The sequence below is a fragment of the Chelonus insularis genome, unplaced genomic scaffold (assembly GCF_013357705.1).
Source record: "Chelonus insularis isolate UGA/USDA-ARS -01 unplaced genomic scaffold, ASM1335770v1 contig_318_pilon, whole genome shotgun sequence".
NCBI classification, from domain to species: Eukaryota; Metazoa; Arthropoda; class Insecta; order Hymenoptera; family Braconidae; genus Chelonus; species Chelonus insularis.
This window is the reverse complement of record NW_023276488.1, coordinates 65,651-87,959: the sequence shown is the minus strand read 5'-3', so window position 1 is coordinate 87,959 and position 22,309 is coordinate 65,651. Positions and strand designations below refer to the sequence as shown.

Sequence of the window (22,309 nt, the reverse complement as noted above, 5' to 3'; positions counted from 1 at the left end):
TCTTAAAAAAAACCGCTTTTTGAAACTTACCGATATTGTAGCGAGCATTTATTATTGTACCATCAGATGTTTCGATAAGCATACAATTCGTTATACCTACAGCCAAGAATACTAAGGTATCTTTTGTATTTTTGTACCTTTTGTTTATTTGAATATATCATTAGTCGATAAAATTGGATTTGTTACGAGAGATGGCGTAGGTATAAGCTTTTATTTTAGCGAGGGTGGAGTCGATTGGGGGAGCATCTAACCAGCCACTAGTTCATTTGTAATGTAGATTCATAAGTTATGTGTGTGTATTCCTTTAATTTTCTTTCCACATAACAGATAACCGTGTTTTTTTCATAACTCATGTAAGAGCTAGTTATTAATAGCTCATTATATCAGTGTTCAATCAAAATGCAATGTTGTATTCACAAGATTTTGATGACAATAGCTAGAATTTCTCTGCGGCATGTCTGTTCAATTCAAGACTCGTCGTGATTGTGCAGGCTAATTCGTAAGTTATAAGAATTTAGTGCAATTAAATGACACTAAATGGATATCATCAAATGTTTAGATAAACATTAATAAAATTCAATAAACAGAACATCAAGATAATTTATACACATATTTTCTAAAGAACATTCCAAATTTAACTGTCAACAAATATTTAATTAAAGTAACACCATCAAATTGTTTTACTAGGGTATAGTCTCATTATTTGTGCTAGTACCTTTGTGCTACTTTAGTTCACTTCTGTGACTTTTTATTTAAAATTCTTCTTAAAGAAACTTTCTAATACCATCAAATTATACAAATTAAATGTGAATATTTTTTTCTTAGTTTATAGTGAGATATTTATCATTTCAGCTCAGAAAAAATCAAGATAAAAATTATATAATTACTGTTATAAATTAGGCTCTTCCTCATTATCTATCGAATAGTATGCCATTTTTGCTTGCACCACATTATTCATCTCTAACATAATTTAACACAGTAACTTAACAGTTTATTATATTCACGTCAATCACGCTATCTTTATTTCAATAAAAATTGTAAAATATTCCCCTAAATTTAAGTACAATAAAAAACAATTTAATTCTACAAAGACGAAACAGACGAGAAATCGATTATCCAAGTACCCAAACAAGGACGTATTAAAAATGAATGTAATATACAATAAGTATCTAGGAAAACAATCGATTTATCGAACAGTTCGTGTAGTTAAACCAATAGAAACTTTATGTGTTATTAATATCTTTTCATGTATTTAAATAACCGTATAATCATTGCAATTTTCTTTACAAATGTTATATATTATTTATTAAAGATAGCAATTTATTTAGAATAATATAAAATTGAACAAACTTTTATTTTGAATATTTTCATTAGATAGAAATCTCTACTTTTCTGAAAAAAATTAAAAGCAGTTACCCTTGACGATATGTTGTCAATTCAAGTATATTAATTTACGCATATATGTAAAAAGTATTGAGTGTTAATTCTTATAGACTATTAATTTTTAAACAATAATTCTTATGGAGTTTTTTTTTAGTTTCACTGCAAAATACACAGGACATTTTTTTATGGAATTTTCGTAACTATCTATTTCCGAGGCCATCACAGTCAGAAATGAGTTTCCGTATTACACTTGCAATTTTACTAAAATTTATCCCGTTCTGTCGACCAATCCAATCAATCTCGAATATCACATTGAAAAATATATTAAGCAAGTTGAAGTTTTTATTTTGACAATAATATTTATAGATATAGCCATATAAACTAATTGAGCTTATTACATCAGATATAATGAAAGATCATATTTATGAAATTTACTATTCCTATTCATGCTTATTTATCGAGATTCGTAGTAATTGCTGCAGTGAATTATCAATATTATATTTTATATTTAAAAATATGAAATCTTTTTCTTTAATCTGTTATTAATTTATTCCTGTACAATTTCATTTCAGATATACTTTTCAAACGTGTTAAACCGTTTATATTTATTATTGATTTTACTTAATAGAAATGTCAACACTATTTCCCACATGGTTTCCCAAAAATACATTGTTTCACTGGTAAATTATTTTTTACTAGAAATATTATTAATATATTAAAAATTTATCACTATTTGTTATTTAAACGTATTTTATTATTGATCAACATCAACGTTAAACTTTTGAATATTTCTATAATAAAACCTAGAGCAAGTTATATCAAAGAATTGTCAAGTGTGAATTTTAATCAAGCATGAATGAAAATCAAATAAATCACTTTGAAATTAAAAAATATTTATATTTATACTAACATGAAGAGTTATTTTTTTCTCTTAAAAAAACTAATTTTCATATTGTAGTAATGTTCGACCTAGTCGTTCACAGCAAGTACAATGTTCTAAAAGGAAAGCAAAATATATTTAAGTTAATATCTTAGCTTAAAAAATGTCATTTTTCATCTCTGTTATCTTTTGAATTTTTAATGATAAAATAACACGCCCACAGATTATTTAAACTGTAGAATGTTCAGATGATGATAGTGTCAAATACTAATGATAATATGGTATAAACTGCCACCCAGTTATAACTAAAAAAAATCTCCTTACATTCATATTCAAAGAGAACTCTATATTAGAGTAAATATGAATCATTAATTTCAAAAAACATCACGAAACATGAATGGAGATTTTAATCATCTCAAAGCACAAAACAAGCTGATAAAAACAATGAATAATTGAGTAACATTTTTTCCAACAGTAAAATATTTAGTGGTGCTAATTTATTAACAAAATATATCAAGGTGAAAATAAAACTATCTGATTACACAACGAAAGTTAAATTAGCCAATCACTTTCCACTATGTTTTGAAGGCTTAGTTAGCAGGATGTATTTTTTTCAAACGCCTACACTTATTCTCACGTTTGGATCATCTCCAATTGCAATATCTTGCGTCGGCTGAATTTCAATGCGACTAGAATCTGCTATACATTTTCTTGCAACTAACAAAATCAAAAAAGTTCAAGTAGCTCAATAATGTCGTATTGCGGCAAAAAAACAATGCCGAAAAAAACAAAAGATGCTTTTTAGGATAAGACTGCTTGTCGATCATCAATTGATAAAAGAAGCTGACATAGACAAGGCTACTACTAAAAAGCCTCTTTCGTTATTAAACGTAAAGAATGGTTCTTTATAAATGAACATTAATATTTATACATACATAGAAGATCAATGAAGATCTTAGATAAACCTTTAGTTTTTTCCACGATCAATAATCTTATGATTCTAAAGCATATTTCACTGATCAAATAACTTGATGAAAGGGCAAAGTGCACATTCTCATGTTTTCAATGATTTTGGCATCCTGAAAACACTAGCAAATCAATGCTCGAATATTTTATTAATCTGCAACGAAATTATTAAGAGATATAATTGGCTTTAACAAAAAATAGGCGTATGAAATTATTTGCAAAATTATGATTGATGTTTTATGATTGTTTAACTACGAAACTGACTTTAAAAAAAAAATGAAAAAAATTTTTTAAGAGTAGATTATAAGTAAAAATCAATATTTTTATAAAATACTTTTACGATTTCAATAAAAAAGTAACTATCACTTAAATAAATATTTATTGACATTATACATAAAAAAATAAATAGTTATTTTTATTTAAATTTTTAAAATTTCTAATACTTATCAGATAGAAGTAAACTAGATAAAATATATTTGTAAAATTTTTAACAGTTTTCAAAATAAAATCTAACATTTTAAATATATCTTCAAGAATGCAAGTAGCTTGCAAAAATAACTTTCCTTTATTCAATATTTAACAAAATAAATAATTAAGAGTATTTGGTAATAAATAAAAGTATCGCTTCCAAAAAAGGCAAGACTATGCTCTTACAGAAATTAAAATAACCAATCATTTTAAGCTGAAAGATTAATTCTTTTATTCATTAAATCAATTAATTTCATGAATTTTAATTAGATAATTATTTCAATATGTTCAAAACAAAAGTAATATAATAAGTTGAAAGTATTACACTCCTTGAGCAATTTTGAAAAAAATCTAATTATCGACAAGGATCGTTATTTCAATTAAATAACAATTAGTAAGATGGACTTAATAAATTATCATGTAATGATTTATCATATTTTGCAAGTACAAAAATGTTTTACAATCCCACTACACACAAATAATCCTCCAATCCACGTGGACTATGAACGCCACGTGAACTCTTACCACTAATAGATCTCTACAGACTCCCACTCGTTCAGCATTAGATGATGGTAAAGTCTTTATTCAGTGCAAAATAGACTGAACAAGTCTTTACATCATTCCGGTTACCTATTTAGCATCTAACGAGTACACGTTGACAAGGATCTTGAAAAATAAATCTAATATTTCATAGCATAACAAAAAACAATCAGTTTGTGCTTTCACTTTTTTAGATTTACTTAAATCAGCCTCATATACTGCTAATTAGATTTATTATACCAAATTTGTAATATCCTTTTATTGGAATTATTTAAAATAATTTAATCTCTATAATTTACATTTAATAATCGTGATTTAATTTAATTGTCAAGATGCCAAACTAACTTTGTCATGATCAATACTCAAGTGATATAAGTATCATGACGATCATGACGATATTTTTAAAGAAGTTTTGAAGTTTTTGTAGTATTGTGAAGTAAACAAAAATATGGAAAAGCTTAAAGAAAATAAATTGCAACTATTCGGTAAGCAACATCACTACTTGATCGTGGCTTTTTAAAAATATTTGATCAAAAAAACCAAGAAAAATGACGATTAAATTAATTTTATTTTCTCAAATATTCTGAGTCCAATATGTTTGACAAAAAAGTTTCTTATTTATTGCTTTTCTCTTTAAAAAAAACAACAAAAAAAATTCGTTTTTTCTTCATCACACATCTTTAAATACTGTTCTCCATTTTAAACTCAGTTATATTATATGGCTAATCGAATTTTCATTATTTTTAGCATAAGTAGTAAACAAAGGGTATTATTACTCAGTCAATGATTGTTTATTATTCTATTCCGCTATTTGATAAGTAGTTCATAAATAAATATTTTTCCTTAGCTCTAATAATTATTCTATCATAAATTATTAACATAAACATTGATGTACATTCTTATTATAAAATAACTTCATGAAAAATTCATCAAACTCACATATCGTATATTTTTCAATTTAATAGGAAATTGTCAAAGACTGCAAATATATATGGCAATTACACAAAAATTACCATAATGTAAATCAATAAAATTGAAAAAAGGATCACGGACATATTGTTAATGATAAACGGAAACAGTGTAAAAATGAAAATAATTTGTCATTGATCAAAATAAATTATCATAAATAATAAATCAATAAATAAGAAACACTTGACCGACACTTTTTGACATAATTATTCATTGACGATTATACAGCTGTGAAAAAATTATTATCGTGACAGTATCTTCTTGAAATTCGTACAATTTCTTTTGGCAGAAGATCAAAAAAATTTATTTTCATTCTTTCCTCATCTGACGGCAATCGCTAGTGACCTCGGCCATGTGTTAGTCACTTATTGGTTATTTTTTATTTAACGAAAGGTTAAATTTATATTTTTCATTTATTTCAGAAACATCAACTCGATATGCCAGTATGAGAGGTGAGTAATAATTTAGTGTCTAATTATTGATAATTAATCATCACAATCGAACTTTATTATTAAACACAATATCACCCTAGAATAACTTTGCAGCGTAGGCTACCAGTATATGGCATATCAGTACTTAATTATCAGTTATTCTCATTGTTTATTTTGTTCCCCATTATTTAAATTTCATTCGTAACAACCTGTAATTTAATACTCACTATTACATACATGCTTTTATACACCTTAGAATATTTAATAATTTCTTACCTATGTAGAACCATTACTCTTTTATCACTCTATAATAATTTGAATAAGTATTTTTTATTTTACTTTGTTTTATTTTATTTATTTCTACATAGGAAAACCGAACACGTCCTACGTGGAACGTGGACTCGTTAAACCTTACTCTGTTTCTTCAATTCACACAAGAAAAAAATCCGGATGTGTACGAGGTAATTTAATTTTTTCTCTTAATTCTCTAATTTTATATTTTTTTTTGTACGTGCTTTTTTCAAATCAACGCAGATGCTAGATTAACACACACTATTTAACAACTATAACGATAAATTATATTACTATTTTTAATACTTTTTATTTATCATTTTTCAATAATTAAATAAAATTGATTGTATTGTAATTTTATATGTAATAGGAGTTACAGTAGTTGGAGGAGTAAGATCAGGACGTGGAACACTCCTGAGAACATTAGCATTTGTATTTTTGGCGACATTTTTATGGCTTCAATTGCATGTTATCAGTTTAACTGGTCGTAATTCATTAAGCCAACCATTGATAAACGAAAGTATCTACGCTCTTGTACCCCAAGAGTTACAAAGGTAATTCATTCTTACTGAGAATTCCATTATGTCAAATTTCCAATTACATAAGTCTATAAATATCTAATATTTAATAAGTTTGAATAATTATCAATTGGTGTTCCAAATCTTTAACAAATCATAAATCAATAAGAGAATAAATTATTTGACTTACCGAATTGAATATGGAAATATTATTCCGATTCTAAACTAAAATAAATTAATTTAAATTTGATTCATATTAGTCAAGATTTTTTTTATACTTTGATTACTTAAATCATTTTAAATCAATTTAGATTTATTAATTCTCTGGTAGAGGAAGTTATTATGCTCTATGTATATCTATTTATTAAATTATTTATCCAAATTTCGGTTTCTCATGTGCGCATATGTTAATTTGACATGAGTTTATAAGCTTTGTATGCATTCATTGGAAATGTAAATATTACTCGTGTTTCACAAATGATGAAATAAATATTGAAACGTATTAACATATAATTACTAAAATATTTTACTTCAAAATTTATGATAATAAAAAATAATGGAATTGTGTTAAGATTACATGATATATTTGTTAACATGTATAACAATTAATCGTAATTAATTAAGAATAAAAAATTTCAGATTTCTTAAAGACCGTGGAAATTCCTCAGGCCAAAATTTTAATGGAACTTTTGGAGCTTTTGGAGTATTAAACATTTCACAAATTCAAAAAAGTATAAAAAGATTAAATTCTGAACAAAAAATATATAATGAAGAAATTTTTGGCCCTCTTCCTTCAGATGCACCGATTATTGTTGTTCAAGTGCATTCAAGACTTACATACTTGAGGCATTTAATAGTATCTTTAGCTCAAGCTAAAGGAATCGAGCACGTTCTACTAATATTTAGTCATGATGTCTGGCATCCAGATATCAATTATCTTATTCAAAGTGTAGATTTTTGTCGGGTGATGCAAATATTTTATCCTTATAGCATTCAAACTCATCCTCACATCTTCCCAGGTGAAGATCCAAATGACTGTCCTCGAAATATTGACAAAGATCAGTAAGTTTTTCAATATACTACATCAAAGTCCATTGATAATTCATTAAATAATTTGATTCAAATAATTAATTTTAAAATAGAAAAACGAAAAATTTGAAAAGTTCTTAACAGATATGGTCGCTACAAACCAGACGGTTAGAATTTCTAACAATGTAGATAAATCGACAAAAATGGTTCAACTAATTCCAATAATAAATGAAGAAATTAACTGTTTAATAATTATTAAAAAAATAAAAAAATTTTTTTTAAGTACATTTATGGACTCAATTAACATTTTTCACTCAATTATTTTCAGAGCTTTGGCCTTAAAATGTATTAATGCTCAACATCCAGACCTTTACGGACACTACCGTGAAGCGAAATTCACACAAACTAAACATCACTGGTGGTGGAAGGCAAATCGCGTTTTTGATCAGCTAAATGTCACACGAAATCATACAGGAATGGTTTTATTCCTTGAAGAAGATCATTACGTTGCTGAAGATTTTCTTCATGTTTTAAAGCTCATGGAACAAACGTGTAAACATAGCTGTGAACGTTGTAATGTTCTATCTTTAGGCACTTACCTAAAAACTTACAATTACTATGCAGATTTAAGTAAAAAGGTAATTTCATTTTATTTACAGTTTTTTTATTCCAACAAATCTGAATACATTCATATTTACTATTTTTTTACTGGCAAAACTTACAATAAAAACTTCCCTTTAATCAAAAATGTATTTTAAATTTAATCTTTTAGCAGAAAAAAAATTGAGTTAGAATTAGTCATTGTCAATTATAACTCTAAAAAAAGATATACCCAACTAGTAATGCATTATAAATCATTAATTTATGAAATAATGAATTCTTTCATATAATATTTATCAAAAGAAATATTAAAACTCATATAAAACAATTATCGACAATGTTTTTCTACACAGCCTAGTAATTTTTATAATTTTTGAACTAACAATAATTTCATTACTAAATCATTGCTACTATTACATTATAATTTCATTTTCTTTCAATTCATTGTTAATAGCATATAATCTATGAATAATATAAAGGATAAAACATGTACATATTTGAGTAAGAACAAAATGAATGTATTCAGGCATTTAAGAAAAGCTTTGAATGCAATAGCAACTATTACGATTATTCAAATCGCGCATTTATCGCGAAATCTTGGCTCAATCAATCATCGGATCAGATAAATCACGTAACAGCAATCAAGAATAGCATTAGCTCAATTTAGAACCTTTGATGCTTTAATGCAATCTCACAATCTTGATCTTAATAACCTATCACACGCACCATATCAATGCCTCAGTATCTTGGTGTCAACGGAGCACTACAAAAGGAACTCATCCGTGGCTTAGAAAGACATGGCGGCCTAATGCAACAACAACAGCAACAACTACGTCAATCCAGTGATTCAGTTATTCTTAATAGCAAGATGACAACATGGTCCTTTCAACTTTTACCATCTCTCTACAGTCACTATCAGAAGGTCTACCCTCACTTCTGTCGTCAATGTTCAGCCTTGAGATTTTTTAAAATTTTGTAGATATGTAAAGCCCATATCTAAGTAAAATATGCACATCTTTTGATGATAAAATCTAACTAATCAATTTTTAAAACAGACTTCAAAAAAAAGAGCATACATTGGTTTTTGATTTGTTCTATTAATGCAACAATTTAATTAAGATATTTTTCTTTTTATCAAACAATAAATATGCATATATTAAATAAATGTTAATAACAACAGGAAATGTTAACAATGATAATGATGACGTTATAAGTCCTTAAATGCTATTTAAGGTGTGCATACGAAATTTGTAGTTGGTTTATTATATTTACTAATTTTCGTCGTTATAATCACCGAAAGTTTACATTCAATTGCTTAATATATTTATCCTCAGTACATTCGGAGAGAAAAATATTTAGTCCTAGTACCTCATAGTCAGAAATAGTACATTTCACACCTAGGAAGGGAAAGTAGTCTAGCTCAAACCACGTGTAAAATTACAACCCGAGCTGAAAGTGAGGGTAGTAAGCACGTGATTTAAGCTAGTCTAATTGTCCTCCTTAGGGCTGAATATGATCTTTCGTCATACCTGCGTAGAAAGTTCAATCCTATTTTAATGGAAAAGTGAACTTTCCGCGTGGGTATGATAAAATATATTTATTGTAAAGAATAGCGTAAAATCATTATTTTTTAATTAAAAAATTATGATCTATTGATGGCTGATATTTTATTTGTGATGATCTTCTTTTCTCTTAATGTACATAAATATAATTATATTTATTTCTCAAATTATTTGTCTATAGGTATGAATTATAAGATTCTATATGAAATGTGACCCAACGCATGATCTGTTCTTCTTTTACTTGAGCTTCGTAGTTGGTCGTGATTGCCTCTTAATATGTTATTAGATTAATTTATATGTATCATTTTCAATTATCCATGATGTACTATATGAATGGTAGTCATATTACAAGAATGCTTGATTTTTTTAATTTTACTCCAAGATTTCGCACTGCCTCAAGGTCAGATTAAAATTTTTTTTATTGTCTATTACACGTTTTATTTAGTTTAATTAGCATTTTATTATTATAATTCATCTGATCTTGCAGCAGGAACTGCAATAAATTGCATGCGAACTTTACATTATTTAATAATAATAATAATAATAATAATAAAATTTGATTAGTTAAGAATAATAACATAAATTACAAAAATTTATTACAACAATTATTTAGTGTAACAATCAATGTGTTAACTTGTTTTTTTTAAATTTAAATAGGCAGAAGTCATTCCTTGGATTTCAAGCAAGCATAATATGGGAATGGCGTTCAATCGAGTAACATGGAATAAATTACGGAAGTGTGCATCCCAATTTTGTTCTTATGATGATTATAATTGGGATTGGAGTCTCCAATATGTGGCACAAACGTGTCTTCCACCAAGTAGAGGTGCTGGAGCTGCTCCTAGAATTGAATCTGGACTTATAACTATGATGATGAGAGCTCCTAGAGTTTTTCATATCGGAGAATGGTAAATTTTTTATTGTTATTGTTATTATTTTATTTAAAAAAAAATATAATGAGAGCTATTCTGTAAGGCAACAGCAAAAATAAAATAAGTAAATAGATATTTCTATTAAAAATAAATATTTACCTGGTTGCCTAATTCACTAAAAGAAAAAAATGAAACCATCAAATAGGTATATGACTACTTTAGGATCAAGTAAATAATCAATAGTGCTAAGTAAATAATTTACTAAACAGAAATGAAATATTTTATTTAATTAATCATTTATTCAGCATAAATAATTATTTATTTGATCATCTAACTACCACATATTGACTTGATGCTAAAAATTTTTTCTTTTAGTATATAATAGCGAGCATTAATTTTTTTAAATATACTTAAATAAAGATATTTATAAATAAACAGTGGTGTTCATCATAAGAAAAATAATTGCGAATCCACGGCTGTGATTGCTAAAGTGCAACAAGTTCTCAAGTCAGCTCGTGCTCATATGTTTCCTTCAGAATTGACTTTAACTATCGCTGGAGTTACAAAAAAAAACAAATTGAGGAAAGGTAATGGTGGATGGGGTGATATACGTGATCATGAACTTTGCCGGAATATGACAGTAAATTCAGATTACGTATTATGAAAATATTTAGGAGAGGGAAATATTTCAGATAAAGACTATGAGTTTTGTATAAATAATTTTTGACTGATTATTTAATTAAAACTATAAATTCTTATGTTTTTTCAACAAATTATTATTTTTATCAGGGTTATAATACAATTCTTTATCATAAAAATTAACGCACAAGTGCTATAAAAAAAGTTAACGTTGCTAGGATTTTTTTAGGAGTAACTAAATGTGATGATATTATAGGAATAATTGATGATTATGCAAAAAAATTCATTATTTTGTAGGAGAGCTCAATAATTATTATTATAAGAATTTTAAATTCTCAAAAAAATATGCCATAAATTTGATTCTAGTCATTTGATTCGTTAAAATAATGAAAACTAGAAAATTTTTATTTAATAGTCTATTTGAAAATACTGTAATTATATAGAAAGTATTTTTTATTAAAAAAAATTTACTTATGCATAACTCAATTCAAGATAAAAAATGAATTCGTTAAAAAAAGGGTTAAGTTTATTATCGAACAAATTCATATTTCATAAAACTATTAATAACATATTTTTGTTTTTTTTTCATGATACTATGAATCTATTGCAAAAGATCCAATGAAATTATACTTAAAAATATATCTATAATTATTTAATTTCATATTCTGTTCAAAAGACAAAATCGTTTAAAACCAAAGAGATATTTATTGAAATATCCATTTCCATAAAAATAATTGTCTACAAATTAATAAACAAAAAAATTTAGACCACTTACATTTGTAAAAATTATTGTTTAATATTATTGAATTATTGCAGGATGGCATTTGTATTTATAAAATTGTAACGAACGCACTTGCATTGTTGTTGTTATTTATATTTAGTTGTTTTTTGTAAAATCATACAAAAAAATAGTTTATCCCATATCGAATACAGAAAATTGTGTAACATTACTTACTTTATAAATTAAGAGCAGATTTTTTCAACAATGGAGAAAGAGTAATGGTGATAATAACGATAATTAATTTATTTAATTAAAAAAATGATGATATTATTAGTATACAAAAATATTTAATAACAAAAATAGAATAAGTGATATATGTATATTAAAGTTGCTACACCAAAGGATAAATTAATTATTAATAGTATCATTTTATATTGAAAAAAAACTAATGTTCCTTTAGAAAGTTTTAGTTTTTTCATTTTATAAAATTATTTATAATAATCTAAAGACCTAAATAATCTGTAAGAATTTTACCTTCCATTACTTTATTTTCTAAAATATTTAGTATCTACCAATGTCGAACTTCAGCAGCACCTCCTTACGTTGGTATATTCAGGGTATTTTTAATTTTTTACAGCATTTATATTTTATTTAATCGCAATAATTTGAATGTGAATTATGACAAAATTGTATTCTTCCTCGTTATTTTCAAACGAAAAATAAATTGAAAATTTTTCTTATAAAAACTAACGTATGAAATGCTCCATTTTATATTTATAAAAAACTTCTGGAAGATCTTTTGTAAATGCCGTAGTAAAGCTTTGCTTTTTCCAAAGTTGCTTTTTGTTCATTTCATTTTGTCTCTGAATTCTATTAATGAAAATTTTTTTATAATAAAGGTTGTCTTATATCCAAGTTCTCAACTTACTTTAATTTCTTTTAATGGAGCATTATCCACAATATCAAGAACTATACAAATTTTTCAAATGCACTTTCAATATCTGACATAGTGATGTTAATAACTCCTATTACAAAGACTATCATAAAAATATCAAGTTAATAGATAATCAATATTAATAATATATTGTTTTATAACCAAAGTATTGATAACACTTCACCCTTAATTAAAAAATTGGATGATTCTTTCAACACTTTTGATGAAACAAAACTTTTAACCATAATTTAACATTTACACCGTCTCTGTATAAATATAAATTAGATTTTGTTTTTGTTTTACAAAGCCAGTTGGAAACTATAATTATTTTAACCATCTACGTGCTTATTTATCTACTAATAGTTATGCTGGTGCATTTTAATGGAACTAGATTATGATTGGAGAAGATAAATTGTATTTAATTAGATACATTAAAAAGATGAAAAAAATTTATTTCAGAATAAGATAATATACAAATATGTTTTTATTAATTAGACAAGAATTTTGCTCTGAATTGAACATTTTGCACATTTTGAACAATAGCAGTTCAATGGTATCAATTATTATAATACTTATGTTGCATTAATGTGTTAGTTTTGTTTAAAACCCTAATTGACGATGAATAGTTGATACATAATCATCATACTCAGCTCTGAAAAAGTTTCCAGCAATAGGCCCTTCAAGATTATATTTTTGAGCAAATTTTTTAATTGAAAATCTATTACGTCTTTTATCACGATTTCCAATACGGCGTTCATCGAATGTAATTGCTCCTTGGTTTTGTTTGTATAATAGAAAAATATACCGATGTTTGCCTGAGCCTTTTGGTGGGGCAGGTCCTACATATTCTGTTAGAACTTCACCTTTAGCTACTTTATCTTCTGGAATATTTCCCACTAGCCAATGTTGAAATTCACGATTATATCCTCTGGTTGGTGCATCGGGATCTATAGATTTTATTGGATTTGTCATTCTATGTTTAATAAAATCAATGGGGATATATATGTATACGTAAAACAGGTTTTGAAATAAGAGAAAGTTAGTCATGTAATCATTTTTTCTAATGATGGACTTCAATAGAATTTACATTCTAGAAAGAACCTTCCAATAATATAACGTAAAAATTATTTACTTAAAAAATTTACCTGTTAAAACTAATGTATATAAAACTCCACCTTCATGCTCATAATGTACTTCAGGAATATCCTTAGTTATTGTTGGTTTAAATTCATTGCCTAAATTTACTTTTTGCTCACCATATTTCACCTATAAATAATATTATTACATTTAATTTTTAAACTTAATTAGTAAACAAATATCCGAAATATGAATAATTTGTCATGTTAATTATATTTTCACACAGATAAAAAATGAGAAATCTGATGTTATTTCATGGTAAGAAAAATGTTTTGTAACTCACTTCAATTTCTTTTGTTGGCGCACTATCTAAAATATCAGAAACGATTTTTGCTTCTTCAAACACTGTCTTGACATCTGCTAGAACAACTCCTATGACTCCGACAAACAAAACTGCAACCAAAATTTTGACTCGATGAAAATATGCAATGAAAATTCCAAACTCAATTTAAATATAAAAACCAACTTAGGAGTGTTAGTAAGGAAATATGTTAAAAATACGTTAACTCTAACCAGCAACTAAAATCTTCATCTTTCTCTCAACTCTTTCAACAGCCTTGTGACGATTTTTTCGATGCATCGACATTCATTTCAACGTTAGTGGATTGGGAGAGGCAAGAACCAATGAATCTACAAGGACATCTACAAACACTGGTTAGTTCGAAATACATTACAATAAAATATAGATAACAAGATGTTAAAGTTTTTTATGTTTAGAATTTAATTTTGTCCAATAAATTTTGTTTCTAAAACAATTTTCAATAGTTATATTAAGAAGATAAACTAATTCATATAAGCTACCATCAATTAGATTTGTTGAAAAAAAATTTTCATTTTTGTTGATTGTAAATAAAGGCTGAGTAAAAAATTAATTATCAAAGTATTTATTAAATTTTATGTATTACACATAATATGTCTTATTTGACCTTGTTTTATCATTTAATCTATTTATTTATCCTTCAAGTTGTTTATAAAGGATTGGAACGTAATCATCCCAAGCTGCCTGATACATATTGCCAGCAATTGGGTCACCAAGTTTGTATTTCTGAGAAAATTTTCTAATTGCAAAATTATTACGATTTTCTCCACTTCTGTTAGTTAAACGTTTTTCATCAAAACTTAATTTTCCAGGTTGTTTGTACAAAAGAAAAACATAACGATGCAAGCCAGTATCTGGTGGTGGTCCTGATCCAATATAATCTGACAACACTTCTCCTTCTTCTACTTTATTTCCTGGGATATTTCCAACTAGCCAATGATGCCATTCGCGAAACTTGGGAGCAGCACGACTAGGAGCATCAGGATCTAAAATTCATTCTCAATATTATCATGCTTTTTTCTTTTTATTTAACTAAATTAAAATCGATTACCAGTCATGCAAAGAGTGTAAAACGCTCCAGCTTCAGCATCCCAATGAACTTGTGGTTTATCTTTTACTTGAGTTGGAGTTAACTCTTTGCCAATCTCAACTTTGATATTATTAGGGTATGTTACTTGGAGAACAGATGGTGGAACGTTATCAATTACATCCGGAATAACTTGATGAGTTTTTAGATCTTGTGCCATTGCTGATAAAAAACGTGACCCGAGCTGAATGAAAGTCTTATTTTTCAAAAAATTCGCTATAAAAAAACAAGCAAATATATTAATTTAAAATATAACTCAATTTTAATAATTTATTCATTAATTAATGAAATTTGCTCAACTAATTAAAACAATTCTCTTAGACGCTAAAAATTTTTTCTACACGTTGTTACAGCTTATAATGATAACTTATTACTTGCGCTATGATAAATGACTGACATAGTTGTTTCTAAAAATTTGAAGACAGCAGGAAATATGTTAGAATCACAATTGTTACCGAGATACAATCTTGTAAAGAATCTGTTTTCCTCACCTCATACATTATATGTATAGCAAGGCTCAGTAGATTGCTCTAGATTGCCGGCTTTTCTCCAGGCATGGGCGGCAATGCGGTTAACTTGAAGACAAAAAAACTCCCTAGATGAAATTATATCGATCATAACGTAATTTTCAATACAATACATTTCAATAAAAATTTTTTCAGAATAAATTGTAAATTAAAATGTTAGTTATTGTAATGAAAGAGTGTTTTTCATACATCAACCATTTTATACATTCTTATTAGAGTAATCTTGCTAGTTCTCTTTTAAATCATACTGCATGCATCATATGTATATTCGTATTATTTTCGCGCGTATTTTAAAAATTACCAGATCAGAAAGTATGCGTGTAAATTTCAATCTGAACATCTGATTAGTTCATTCTTCCAGAATTTCTATAGAATAAACCAATAAAAAATGTATATGCGTAGAAGAATACTGTTACCAGACGGGTAAAGTTACAATCTTTCTAGTGACTTTAAGATGAAAAAAAAATTATCTGGGAAAATACAAAGCACAATATTTGTATACACACCTATATTTGTGTGTATTTGGCCTATCGTCAACAAATCAGCTGACGAAATGACCTATATATTTTTCTCAAAAATTAAAAAGATTAGGTACATACGTTACATCGTCATTCAACAGTGTTGTTAGTGACTTCAAATTGTTTCAATAAAGGCTACTTGACATTTGGAGGTCATTGAAAGTAAAGCTTTGTTTTATTTTTTCTGTCGTCAAGTGGTTGATAGCGCCCCGGCTGTTTCGAATTATCATTTGGCATTTGTGCGTCGTCGTAAGAGGATAATCATTTTCCAGGGTGTTTCAATTTTTATTGTTAACAAATTATATTTATAACGATGAGTAAAAGCGAGCAAACAGTTCCTAATGCCATTAAATTTCTAATTGGTGGAACATCTGGGTAAATAAAATGATATTCCTATCAACATTAATTGAATAAATTTTTTCAATTTTTTACTTAATTAAAATAAAATTCTATACAGAATGGCAGCAACATGTTTTGTTCAACCTTTGGACTTAATTAAAAATCGTATGCAGTTGAGTGGCACAAAGACATCGACCTTAAGTGTAATATCATCAATCGTTAAAAGTGAAGGCATATTGGCTATGTATTCAGGACTGTCTGCCGGATTATTAAGACAGGCAACATACACAACTACTCGATTAGGAGTTTACACATGGCTTTTTGAGCTTGCATCGTAAGTCATTAACTTAAAAATTAATTTGATGAAATTTTAAAAAACTGCATTCCATAGGAAAGATGGACAACCAAGTTTCATTGTTAAAGCTGCTCTAGGAATGACTGCAGGATGTGTAGGAGCTTTTGTAGGAACTCCAGCAGAAGTTGCATTAATTAGGATGACTGCCGATGGTAGATTACCTCTAGGTAAAGTATTATTTATGAAAAGAAAATAACATTTATAATATAGATTTTGTGTATTTTATTTTGCTTTTTGTATAAGATAGTATTCATCTTATTCATATATTTTAACAATAAAAACTAAGAAATATAATCATTTTTAATTAGACCGTTGAATTTTACTTGAGTCAAACTGCATCACAATATTTATTCATTTTTTTTTTATAAAATTTATAGCGGAGAGACGAATGTATAAAAATGTGTTCGATGCACTTTTTCGCATGGTTCGAGAAGAAGGTGTTTTAACACTTTGGAGAGGCGCTATACCAACTATGGGACGAGCAATGGTAGTTAATGCAGCTCAATTAGCATCTTATTCTCAAGCAAAACAGGCTTTGCTCGACACTGGTAAATAATTATACAGCACAATGAACTTTGAATGATTAAATTGTTAATCGCCTTTCACTTTAAATCAATAAATTAATTCAATTTCCTTAGGTTACTTTGAAGAAAATATTATGTTACATTTGGTAAGTTCAATGATCTCAGGATTAGTAACAACTGCGGCTTCAATGCCAGTTGATATTGCAAAAACTAGAATTCAAAATATGAAAACGATAAATGGAAAACCAGAATATACTGGTGCTTTAGATGTTCTGGGTAAAGTATTGCAAAATGAAGGAATTTTTGCATTATGGAAAGGATTTATTCCTTACTATGCTCGATTAGGTCCTCATACAGTACTCACTTTTATATTTCTTGAACAAATGACATCTGCATATAAAAAGCGTTATGCTTAATCAAATATTTGAATAGTTTAAAACTGATTAAATGTCCAAAATATTTTTTCTAATTTGCGCTTGTTTCTTTCTTTTGATAGTTGATAAAAATGTTCATTTATTAGCTAACTCAAACAAAAAACTAATATATTCTGAAGTGTTTTAAAGCACAAAATTAACGCCATAATTTTTAAAAATATGTTCAGTATCAATTTAATCTTTAAAGTGTAACAGTAGATGATCATCATTTTTCAAGATCATATCATATATTATGCAAACAATAAGGCCGATTCAGTAGTATGATTATTTTTATGATATATTTTTTGTAAAATGAATATCGTACTAAAACATTCTATTCAAACATTCTCAAAATAATTATCTGAATCGTCTGGAACGATTTTAGATTTATTGTTGATAAATGTGTAAAAAGTATGCTATTTGTTATTTTATGTAAATAACAATTATTGTAAAACATAGTTTTTCATAATAATGTCAATAATAGAATAATCATTTAAAAAAAACATTATCTTTAAATTTGTAATATTCATTTAAATTATAGAATAAATAATTTTCTACTATTATTTTTCATATTAGAAAATAAATTATATACATTCAAGTACATTGTTTAAATGTGTTTTTATTAAAAAACGGAATCTTTGTACCATCAACTACTAACGAAGGAATCTGTATCTTATTTGCCTCACCCAATTTTACTCCAAATGTTACAAACCTTTCCACAGTAGAAAGGAACTTTGTCATTCTGGTAATAAGACGAAAGAAAATATTTGTTATTCCGTGTTATTATTATTTATAAATACAATGAAATAATGTCTGGAGGTTTTATTCATTCTGTTAAAGTTCCAAGAATTTATAAGACAGCTGCAAATATTGTTAAACAAGTCACTGAAGACGCAGCAAGTTTAAAACAGTTAATTTACGATCAAAAACATTTGGTAAGGTTATGTACACTAGCACGTGATTTATCATTACTGTTACAATAATTATGTATTTTTCTTACAAATTTATGTCAAAAATATCAAGTAATGGTCATAAATTAAATTAATAAATAGTATTTTATTGAACGTATCATTCAATTATACAGAACGTAAAAGCACTTTATGCTTTGACTGCAATTACTCTCCAACATGCATCACAATTGGAAGAAATAATTAGGAACACTCAAATATTGTCCAAAGAAAGTCGATTGGACCCATGGCTAGCCAGAATTCTTATTAGCGAATTATTTTGGGGGAAACAATCTTTAAAATCAAATGCTAAGCCTGTTTTAACGATTCAAAATTATGAGAGTCTACTCAGAGAAGAATTAAATAAAATAAATCAGACTTCATCGGATTCATTCACTAATAAAAGAGGTAATTTATAAACTTTGTAATATAAATTCTTATTTTTTTCAGAGTATATGCATGCTTTGAAGAGGATATTGCTAAGCTGTTAAATACTTCATGGTTTTGATTATCGGAAATAAACATATTCAGACAAGACTCAGGCCCAAATTAACTCGATTTTACTTTGAGAAAAAGCCTAATTTACAAGTTTCTTTTGACAAAGCCAATATGAGTTCAACTTCAGTTCTAGGAACTTTACTTCTTTACACCTTTGCGATGCTCACTTTGCCAGTGGCTACTTATTTTGGTGTTGAACACCTTTTAAGAACTTATTCTGACTTAGATAATTTTGCTGTAACATCGATCTCAGTTTTAGCAGCTGTAATAATGATAAATTTAATTATTGCTTCTTATGTATATAAAGCTTTTAAAGAATCTGATGATCCAAAACCAACAGATTCAACTGATCAACAGATAACAGATAGTGATCATCCTAAAGCTGAATAAAATAGCAGATTTAATTGTTTTATGTTAATAAACTAATTTTTTGAAATCTATTATTCCATTAATTAAGTTGTGTTTTTTGTACAACTTTTTTCATTAATTATTATAAGAACAATAAACTGACAAGTTCATGTAATGCATTTTTATTAAAAAATTAAAAATAAACTATCTATAAAACTAAAATTAATTGTTTTATTTCAGTGAAAAAGCCAAGATTTGTTCGTATAAATACATTAATATTAAATATTGATGAAGCAATTCACGGATTCAAAGAAGATGGATATATACAATTACCTCGATCCAACAATTATAACACTTATCTCAAATCATTGGACAATTTGGGTACTTGGGAATTTATTCAAGATTTTCATATTCCAGAATTAATTGCTTTTGCTCCTGGCACCACATTTCATGATCATTCTGGATATCATACTGGTGCTATTTTACTTCAGGATAAAGTGAGTCCTCTACATTATAATTTTTCAAATATATCTTCATTGAAAATCAAGATCAATATGCATGTATAAATGTGCAGGCAAGCTGTTTGCCATCTTTTTTACTAAATCCAACACCAGGATCAGTTGTTCTTGACACCTGTGCTGCACCAGGAATGAAAACAACTCATTTAGCGGCTATTATGAAGAATGAAGGGTATTTATTTGACTTTAAAAATTTATTTTTATTTTCAATTTTAATAAAATTTTAATATTTTACAGAAAAATTTATGCAATTGAAAAAAATAATAGAAGATATGAAACATTATGTCAGTTCATTGAATTAACAAAGGCTCATATTGTAGAAACGATTCATGAGAATGCATCTTACGTAGACTCAAAACGTTGTCCTGATGTTGAGTTTATTTTAGTTGATCCTAGTTGCTCAGGGTCAGGCATGGATCGACCTGAATTTGATCAAAATGATAGAAAATGTGATCCAAATCGTTTAAAGAGCTTACAATCGTTCCAAGTATTTATGCTTAAACACGCACTATCAAATTTTCCCAAAGCTAAAAAAGTTGTTTATAGCACGTGTTCTATTTATCCTGAAGAAAATGAAATGGTGATAGATGAAATTCTTGCTGGAGTTAAGAATTCATGGCAATTGGTACCAATAACAAAATTATTACATAATAAATGGAACAATTATAGTTCTATGGAATTTAATTGTAAAAACAACTGTTTATATGCTAAATCTGATGAGGATTTAACAAGTGGATTTTTCGTCGCTATCTTTGAAAGAAACTTCGATATACCAGTTCCTGAATTCAAAAAACATAAAGTAATTTTGGAAAACCATCAGCATCAGCTAGATATTGATAAATGTTTTAGTAACCAGTCGAAGAAAAATAATGAAAACAAATTGAAACTAAAGTTCATTGATGACAGTGAACCTAAAAAAAATTACAACAATAAAGAAGAGAAAAGTAGCATGATCGAGATTATTCCCATGAAAGCAACGACAGATGAAAAATTAAACAAGAAGAACATAAAAACTAATGACAAAAGAAAAAGAATTGAAGAATTAAATGAAAACTTACAGACTGATACTGATAATGGCTATAAAATGAAAAAAAAGAAAAAAAAAAAAACAATTTGAAAATGAATATCAAACTGTAGAAATAAAAAGGTCAGGCAGAAAGATCGATAGTTATGGAGCATGAAGAAACTTCAGATGGAAATAATACAAAAGACAACAAATTACAGAAAAAAAAGAGACAACATTCAGTTAATGACGACGAATATAGTAGAAAAACAATCCCTAAAAACAAAAACGACTTTAATAGAAGCAAAAATAAATAAAATAGGATTAAAATATGGAAAGCCAGAACAATGTGCCTCCTAAAGTAAAGAACAAAAATTATAACAAATTATTGTAGAAATTTTTGTCGTGTTTTTGGCGTCATGACAAAATATATTATCAATTTTTCGAGATTTAAAATACATATTACTATCAATAAAAAATTATAAACTTTATTATTGAAAAAAAAAAAAAAAAATTAAACAAAGCAGAATAATAATATATTATCTTATACATAGAATGAAAAAAATTTTTTCAATTCTCTTCTGTAATAACTATTAATGATATATTTTTTACGTTGTTTAGATACATTTATCATCTACGTATAAAAAAATAATATTTCATTACATAATAATGATAATAATTTATTAATGTTTTTAAAGATTATTAGCATGATAATGTAATTATAGAAATGATTTTAAATTTTCAGAAATGAAAAAATCTTAAGATTTATCATAAGTGGGTCAACTTTGTGTATATTTAATCTATGTTATTATCAATTTAAAATCTTAGGTCAATTTAATTGTCGTCAAGCTACAAAATTTATGAGCTGAGCACATGCACTTGACCGTAAGACTCATCCAATGGAATTTATCAACGAGGTAATTTTATAGTTTATCAAAGAATGCTTTATATTTTTTATACTATATTTATGTTT

General features: G+C 26.9%; 5 protein-coding genes across 10 annotated transcripts; 3 read left to right on the top strand and 2 right to left on the bottom strand.

Moving 5' to 3' along the window:
• Positions 1–278: 278 nt before the first annotated feature.
• On the top strand, positions 279–12,265 carry Mgat2 (alpha-1,6-mannosyl-glycoprotein 2-beta-N-acetylglucosaminyltransferase). Of its 3 annotated transcripts, XM_035081071.1 has the most exons (10): positions 4,183–4,484; positions 4,570–4,722; positions 5,629–5,658; positions 6,006–6,098; positions 6,299–6,482; positions 7,086–7,508; positions 7,804–8,113; positions 8,818–8,997; positions 10,295–10,545; positions 10,948–12,265. In XM_035081071.1, the coding sequence occupies exons 2-10, from the start codon at positions 4,686–4,688 to the stop codon at positions 11,171–11,173; spliced, it is 1,734 nt and encodes a 577-aa protein (XP_034936962.1). In that variant the 5' UTR covers positions 4,183–4,484; positions 4,570–4,685; the 3' UTR covers positions 11,174–12,265. The 3 variants fall into 3 exon arrangements, with proteins under 3 accessions (XP_034936964.1, XP_034936962.1, XP_034936965.1); XM_035081073.1 differs by lacking the exons at positions 4,183–4,484; positions 4,570–4,722 and adding an exon at positions 279–499; XM_035081074.1 differs by lacking the exon at positions 8,818–8,997 and having other exon boundaries at positions 4,184–4,722.
• Positions 12,266–13,230: 965 nt separating this feature from the next.
• Positions 13,231–14,592, bottom strand: LOC118065637 (protein D2-like). Its single transcript, XM_035081060.1, has 4 exons — positions 14,454–14,592; positions 14,224–14,333; positions 13,949–14,069; positions 13,231–13,750 (listed from the first exon to the last, which is right to left on the bottom strand). Exons 1-4 carry the CDS (start codon positions 14,524–14,526, stop codon positions 13,404–13,406), a joined length of 651 nt encoding a protein of 216 aa, XP_034936951.1. The 5' UTR covers positions 14,527–14,592; the 3' UTR covers positions 13,231–13,403.
• A 216-nt stretch (positions 14,593–14,808) lies between these two features.
• On the bottom strand, positions 14,809–15,941 carry LOC118065639 (protein D2-like). Of its 4 annotated transcripts, none has more exons than XM_035081065.1 (3): positions 15,838–15,941; positions 15,311–15,562; positions 14,809–15,245 (listed from the first exon to the last, which is right to left on the bottom strand). In XM_035081065.1, exons 2-3 carry the CDS (start codon positions 15,504–15,506, stop codon positions 14,893–14,895), a joined length of 549 nt encoding a protein of 182 aa, XP_034936956.1. In that variant the 5' UTR covers positions 15,507–15,562; positions 15,838–15,941; the 3' UTR covers positions 14,809–14,892. The 4 variants fall into 4 exon arrangements, with proteins under 4 accessions (XP_034936956.1, XP_034936955.1, XP_034936954.1 ...); XM_035081064.1 differs by having other exon boundaries at positions 15,744–15,877; XM_035081063.1 differs by having other exon boundaries at positions 15,647–15,866.
• A 381-nt stretch (positions 15,942–16,322) lies between these two features.
• On the top strand, positions 16,323–18,432 carry LOC118065638 (mitochondrial 2-oxoglutarate/malate carrier protein-like). The gene is made up of 5 exons (XM_035081061.1): positions 16,323–16,766; positions 16,849–17,064; positions 17,122–17,252; positions 17,463–17,633; positions 17,724–18,432. The coding sequence occupies exons 1-5, from the start codon at positions 16,705–16,707 to the stop codon at positions 18,023–18,025; spliced, it is 882 nt and encodes a 293-aa protein (XP_034936952.1). The 5' UTR covers positions 16,323–16,704; the 3' UTR covers positions 18,026–18,432.
• Positions 18,433–18,740: 308 nt separating this feature from the next.
• On the top strand, positions 18,741–21,874 carry Nsun5 (Nop2/Sun-like domain containing protein 5). Its single transcript, XM_035081068.1, has 5 exons — positions 18,741–18,957; positions 19,107–19,377; positions 20,056–20,312; positions 20,390–20,505; positions 20,571–21,874. Exons 1-5 carry the CDS (start codon positions 18,832–18,834, stop codon positions 21,448–21,450), a joined length of 1,650 nt encoding a protein of 549 aa, XP_034936959.1. The 5' UTR covers positions 18,741–18,831; the 3' UTR covers positions 21,451–21,874.
• The last annotated feature ends 435 nt before the right edge of the window (positions 21,875–22,309 follow it).